Raw genomic sequence first — 7,500 nt, forward strand, 5'->3', positions numbered from 1 at the left:
TTGTACATTTCCACTTAAGGGTGCACTCACTTTTGTTGGCATCTGTTTAGACATTAATGGCTGTGTGTTTAGTTATTTTGAGGGGACAGCAAATTGACACTGTTATACAGGCTGTACACTCACTACTTTATATTTTAGCAAAGTGTAATTTCTTCAGTGTTGTCACATGAAAAGATGTAATAAAATATTTTAAAAAATGTGAGGGGTGTACTCACTTTTGTGGGATACTGTATCAACTCGCTTGTAGTTTAATTCTGCCTTAAACTTTTTTTTTTTTATGTTTAAGTCGCATATGGTTTTGCCAATCATAGTACTGGTTGTGGATTTAATACAACTTTTTTTTTTTTTTTTTTGCTTTCTGCTGCTGGCCCTCAGTCCAGTTACAACAAAAGAGAATTGTGCTGAACCTTGGCACTAGTTCTGTTAACTAAACGAGCTTCCATTTCTCCCTTTTCTCAGCAATTGTGTTCAGGATGTTGCAAAGTCAACATTTAAATATCTGACATTCTTGGCTTGAGAACCACTACACGTTTAATATGTCAATATTTTGCAAGATAATTTTAACTAGATATATTTTTCATAAAGTAGAGGGTTGTTTTGAGTAAATGATGCTTATTTTACGGCAGGTGCCAATTTGTGCAGATCCTATTGAAATATGAGCTTTGGTTTAAACGGGAGACCTTTGTTCTATTTGATATTAGAACAGGATTCATATGCATTGCTTTTCTCTGACTTTCCTATAACAAATCAAATGAGTTGGCAACCAGTCTGCAAATGCTTTTTCAGGCAGTGTCTCGATAGTGTGTTTTAAAAGAAATTAGTGCAAAACCACAGACACATCACTGCTGTTTGCAATAGATTTGGCTGATCGGATCACAATTATTTTCCTGTAATTTGATAAACTTTACTCATTGGGGTCACAAACTAAATTGCAGCTTGAGACTGTTGATTGTTAAGCCAGCTGTAATGAAGCAAAGAAATTGTTCAGTGGGTGTCGGACCCAAAAAGTTGTCTTACTTCAACTGTTAAGAGAAGGTTCATAGTTGAAGGGTTGCCCGTCAGTCTGCAACACTGGCATCTGTCATTAGATGTCAGCCACATCTGTTTGCTTCACAATCTAGATGTGTGAAGGTATGCGAAATATGGTTTAGAAGTCAGCTCATTCAATCCCCGGCTGTGGTGAAACCAAAAAAAGGCACAGGTTGCAGTTTGGCGCACATCTAATGTGCGCTGAAGATGCGGTTTAGTTATAGTAGAGATGCTAAACATGGAGCAAATCGTGAGGATATTGCTGTTGATGGAGTTTCTTATAGGCGTATATGCCAGAAATTATGCTGTCACATAAAATTTGCAAACAGAGGCGGAAGGATCTATAAATTGTTTGTGAGACCAGCTTGGTGGTTATTCTATGGTTTTGTCGTTCCTGATTTCAGACCTGTTCTCTTGGACTGACCTTTGACTGATTTCTGGGTTTTGATTTGTACCTGTTTACTTGTTATGTAGTCTGACTTCTACTAATTACCTGGCTACTGACTTTTGGAAAGGTGTACCTGACAACTCTTTTAGGGCCCGATTACAAGTGGAGCACTAAATATTGCTTTCTTGAAAGCTATATTTGTGCTCCACTGAGTAATATCATTGCTTGCTAATAATGTGCGCTGGAATTACAAGTTGACAGAATGCGAACGCCAGTAAATTTGCCCGTTTGCAGAGCTCGGTAATTAGCGCTCCACTTGTAATCTAGCTGTTAAAGGGACAGTCACGTCCAAAAAAACTTTCATAATTCAAATAGGACATGCCATTTTAAACAACTTTCCAATTTACTTTTATCACCAATTTTGCTTTGTTCTCTTAGAGTTCTTAGTTGAAAGCTAAACCTAGGAGGTTCATATGCTTATTTCTTAGACCTTAAAGGCCGCCTCTAATCTAAATGCATTTTGATAGTTTCTCACCACTAGAGGGCATTAGTTCATGTGTTTTATATAGATAACATTGAGCTCATGCACGTGAATTTACCATGGAGTCAGCTCTGATTGGCTAAAATGCAAGTCTGTCAATAGAACTGAAATAAGGGTGCAGTCTGCTGAGGTTTAGTTACAAGGTAATTACAGAGGTAAAACGTGTATAATTATAACTGTGTTTGTTATGCAAAACTGGAGAATTGGTAATTAAGGGATTATCTATCTTTTAAAACAACAACAATTCTGGTGTTGACTAACTTTGTTAGTGAACGGTGATTTATGGTAAAAAAAAAAAAAATTACGCCCACCAGGATATTGATTAATATGCCTAGTGTTAGAATAACCCCACAGTAGTATCAAAAGCTGATTTTAGACCCTTTGTTATTATTTTCAGTTTTACTATGGAGCCTTTTTTGTCCTTAATTGGAAATAGCAACTCATCCCTATGACATTCATTCGGCCTTTAAAATATTTCGAAAAACACTTTAAAAATTTCAATAGGTAATCCAGCATTTGAAGTATTCATATGTAGCATTTGAATGCTAAATTTGAATAATAATTCCAACAGACTTGCAATGATATTTGTGATAATCTGCATTTGAAAATTAAAATTTGAATTTACTTTTAATAAAGGGAAAGTTAATAGATATAACAAATATTGAATCATTTAATATGTCAGATGTTCAGAAGTTATTTGCTCCTCCCTAGACACCCTGGTAGACATTTATAGTGTACCCTAAGATAAATATAAGTTAAATAATGCTAAAAAAAAGCTTACACATATTAGTCAATGTCTTAGCTGGCATTCTAAATTATAATGCGAAAATGATGCAGCAATGGATGTAATTGTATGGCTTCTAATCCTCAGATGAAAATTATACGTATTGTGATGTGAGCATATCTTTAAGCTGATATACCTGCAATTCTTTATAAAATTAACTCCTAGAATGCTAAGCTATTAAATGCTATTGTACTATGAAATGGTAATTCATCTAATTCCAGCCTAAAATCTTTATTTTAAAAGATAAAAATAGCTTAGCCGTATTTTAAATAGTAATCTTTGTATAAGGCTCTCTTCCTTGCTACAATCAAGTTTAAATTGCAGATTTTGTTCCCCCCAGTTCATGACTTTTAACCCCTTAATGACCGGACCATTTTTCAATTTTCTTACCCTTAATGACAATGGCTATTTTTACATTTCTGCAGTGTTTGTGTTTAGCTGTAATTTCCCTCTTACTCATTTACTGTACCCACACATATTATATACCGTTTTTCTCGCCATTAAATGGACTTTCTAAGGATACCATTATTTTCATCATATCTTATAATTTCCTATAAAAAAAATATAAAATATGAGGAAAAAATTGAAAAAAACATACTTTTTCTAACTTTGACCCCCAAAATCTGTTACACATCTACAATCACCAAAAAACACCTATGCTAAATAGTTTCTAAATTTTGTCCTGAGTTTAGAAATACCCAATGTTTACATGTTCTTTACTTTTTTTGCAAGTTATAGGGCCATAAATACAAGTAGCACTTTGCTATTTCCAAACAACTTTTTTTCAAAATTAGCGCTAGTTACATTGGAACCCTGATATCTGTCAGGAATACCTGAATATCCCTTGACATGTATATATTTTTTTTTAGAAGACAACCCAAAGTATTGATCTAGGCCCATTTTGGTATATTTCATGCCACCATTTCACCGCCAAATGTCATCAAATAAAAAAAAAAGTTCACTTTTTCACAAATTTTGTCACAAACTTTAGGTTTCCCACTGAAATTATTTACAAACAGCTTCTGCAATTAAAGCACAAATGGTTGTAAATGCTTCTTTGGGATCCCCTTTGTTCAGAAATAGCAGACTTATATGGCTTTGGGGTTGCTTTTTGGTAAGTAGAAGGCCGCTAAATGCTGCTGCGCACCACACGTAAATTATGCCCAGCAGTTAAGGGGTTAAATTAGGTAGCTTGTAGGGAGCTTGCAGGGTTAATTTTAGCTTTAGGGTAGAGATCAGCCTCCCACCTGACACATCCCACCCCCTGATCCCTCCCAAACAGTTCTCTTCCCTCCCCCACCCCACAATTGTCCCCGCCATCTTAAGTACTGGCAGAAAGTCTGCCAGTACTAAATAAAAGGAGTTTTTCTTTTTTTTAATAAAAAAAAATAAAATGTTTTAGCTGTGATGGACTCCTGCCTTAGCCCCAACCTCCATGATTCCCCCCCCCAGCTCTCTAACCCTCTCCCCTACCTAATTGCCGCCATCTTGGGTACTGGCAGCTGTCTGCCAGTACCCAATTTGCCCCCCAAAAAAGTGTTTTTTTTTATCTTTTATTGCCATTTTAAATTTTTCTGTAGTGTAGCAGCCCCCCACAATACCCCAACCCCCTCCCCCTCCCAGATCCTTATATATTTATTTTTTCCCCCCTCTTCCCTGCTCATTGGTGTCAGTGTGGGTAGCTAATCGCGCGCGCGCACGCGCATGCGCCCCCCCCGCACGCTCCCGGCACCCGGCGTGCACATTGCACTTACAGGAGCCGGATGCCGGGTAGCGATGGGCCGCCCACCCGCCTCCCTGTTGCGCTCCCACCCACCAACGAACCGGCACCATCGCTACCGGTGCAGAGAGGGCCACAGAGTGGCTCTCTCTGCATCGGAGTCTTCTGAAAGGGTATTGCAGGATGCCTCCATATGGAGGCATCACTGCAATACCCTGAGAGCTGCTGGAAGCGATTGCGATCGCTTCCAGCACTCTCTTAGACAACTGACGTACCAGGTACGTCTATTGTCATTAACTGTAAGTTAATGCATGACGTACCTGGTACGTCAGTTGTCATTAAGGGGTTAAATACAAGGCTTGAATGTCAAAAACATTAGAAGGATATATATATATATATATGTATGTGTCATAAAAATAATAAATATAAAAAAAACTATGGATCTTTTAAAAACAACTTAGCGACTACATTAAAATTAACTTTTACTTTAAAGGCAAAAGACTGTAATGCACTCATGTCTATATATGTATACATGCATATCTATGTGTTTAAATGTCTATATATGTCTGTAAATGCATATATACACATATAAATACATTAATACAATTATGTATATATATATATATATATATATATATATATATATATATATATATATATATATATATACATCATTAGATATGTATCTCAATGTTAAAGGGTCAGTCAACACCAGAATTTTTGTTTTTTTAAAAGATAGATAATCCCTTAATTACCCATTCCCCAGTTTTGCATACCCAACACAGTTATAATAATACACGTTTTACCTCTTGTATCTAAACCTCTGCGGACTGTCCCCTTATTTCAGTACTTTTGACAGACTTGCATTTTAGCCAATCAGTGCACACTCCTTGTTAAATTCACGTGCATAAGCTCAATGTTATCTATATGAAACACATGAACTAACGCCCTCTAGTGGTGAAATACTGTCAAATGCAGAGGCCTTCAAGGTCTAAGAAATTAGCATATTGACCTCCTATGTTTAGCTTTCAACTAAGAATACCAAGAGAACAAAGCAAAATTGGTGATAAAAGTAAATTGGAAAGTTGTTTAAAATGACATGCCCTATTTGAATCATGAAAGGATTTTTGGACTTGACGGTCCCTTTAAATCCCTTTGGCAGCTTTTTTTTTTTTTTTTCTAACAGCCGAGATCTGATATCTTTCAGACCTTATAACTTTTGTGTGCAATATTTTTTTGTTTATTTGACAGTGTTATTATGAGTGGAAGTGTACTTTATGTACTTTTTTATGCGTTTTGTGACACTTTTTAGTTTCGCCAAACAGTTAACCACAGATCTGAAATCTCAGTAATTATCAAGCTTTCAGTGTGAATGACAACACATTGTTATAATCCACCCAATGCATTTAGTTGTCATCATCGTGTGGGGGGGTTAGAGTGCATTGTGCCCCCCCACTGCACTTTCTCTCATCCCTGGTGGTTGGTAAGCTTGTATGTGGTGACGTCGGGAAACCCAGAAGTGCTGGGAAGGTTTAAGGGAGCTGGATGGAGGGGTTGGTTATTTTAGAAACCCCAAGCTCATCACCTGCTCTTGCAAATGGTGTGTTTGCTTTTTAAATAAAAAAAACATAAACACCATTTTAAATATTTATATAAATACACACACACACACACACACATACAAATTAAAACCCATCAAAATGTCTTACAAACCCCAAGACCCCTTTATTTAAAGCCCCTCTGTAAAAAAAAAAAAAAAAGCCCCAATAAAAATTTTATTAGCCAGGTGATCACTGAGTAAATAAATAAATGTCCATTTATTTGTGTAGCAGCTAACGTGCAGATCAAACTTACATAACTATACTAAATGGCCCTTATCTATATGAGGATAAACCATTTTTACTATAGATTTTAGGAGAGAAAAGCACACACACACTATAGTTTATAACCTTGTTTATTAAAACTTTTCTCCTGCAAAAAAAAATATATATTTGTGTGTTTCTCATCAGCATCTGAAGACTCCAAAACAGCTCAGCACAAGTCTTGAAATGGCTCAGCAGTTAAAGGGTTAAACGAATGCTCAGGAGCCGCAGTGCATTGCTTCACCTGAGCAGCACCACCATGAGAACGGTTCTGGTGCACAAGTTTAATTATGTTCTATAGCGGTTTAATTAAATACACAATTACCATTTAGCATTTGTGCAACAACAAAATGTAATAAAAGGCTCAAAATCTTTATTGCAACATTAACATGTCGCTCCACGTTAAACTTAAATCAGTTATGTTTTAAATGTAAAAACAGGATTGTTTCATATGTTTGGCTTAGCGCTGCATTAAAACCTCCGCTGTCAAAAGAAACCGCACTTATGAGGCTGTTTATACAAAGAGCTGCTGTAGTTTGTTTTTAGGATTATGATGGACATTCTCTTAGTACTTTATAGTTTATCCTCTGAGAATCCAAACACTTGATCTGATGGGGGAAGGAAGGTTTTTATAAACCCACCAGCAGGTAATGCATAGTTTATTATAACAATAAAGGGTTTCTCTGTGTTGTTTCAGTTTTTTTTTTTCCATCTTTCTTGCCAAGTGAAAAGTGCCCAGTGAACATCATGTGGTTTAAGTTTACAGCAGCTCTGAATGTGTTTGCTGCCTCAGTCAACTGTGAATGTTTCCCACTGGGGCTGATCATTTCTGATGGAAAAGGAGCAGCTGGGAAGGTGGTGTTTCAAGCTCTTGCTGTTGGACACACACATGGAGGAGGGGGGGACTTTGCCTGCACTGGGGAGGGGAGCAGAGTCATGTGACTCCAGCCACCCTACCCTATGTCACAGTATGTATGAGAGTTGATTTCTCTTATCCAATCATGCCTGGAATGCTGCTTGTCACTTGGGCTATTTCTGCTATCTGTCTCTATCAGTGCTGCAGTGTTAAGAGTTTGGCAGATGGGACACTTTTTCTTGGAGTTTATGTTTTCGATTTTTAACTTCTTGCAGAATCTGTTGCTCTCTTTCCCTTTCCCCTTTTTGTTAAACCATGGC

At 36.9% G+C, this 7,500-nt stretch overlaps 1 protein-coding gene across 13 annotated transcripts in view; it reads left to right on the forward strand.

The window, feature by feature from the left end:
* The window catches only part of NEDD4L (NEDD4 like E3 ubiquitin protein ligase), an 826,963-nt gene that overhangs the window by 481,962 nt on the left and 337,501 nt on the right, over positions 1-7,500 (forward strand). For 7 of the 13 annotated variants that reach the window (XM_053701149.1, XM_053701151.1, XM_053701152.1 and 4 more), the window contains exon 1: positions 7,328-7,500. This exon is cut by the window's right edge and continues 1,123 nt beyond it. The exons of 5 other annotated variants lie outside the window; for them this stretch is intronic. In XM_053701149.1, coding sequence (XP_053557124.1) covers positions 7,496-7,500 — 5 coding nt within the window. In that variant the 5' untranslated portion in view covers positions 7,328-7,495. Of the gene's footprint in view, positions 1-7,326 lie in introns of those variants that run through there. One more of the 13 variants, XM_053701150.1, reaches the window with a different exon arrangement.

This window comes from Bombina bombina, chromosome 2 (genome assembly GCF_027579735.1).
Source record: "Bombina bombina isolate aBomBom1 chromosome 2, aBomBom1.pri, whole genome shotgun sequence".
NCBI classification, from domain to species: Eukaryota; Metazoa; Chordata; class Amphibia; order Anura; family Bombinatoridae; genus Bombina; species Bombina bombina.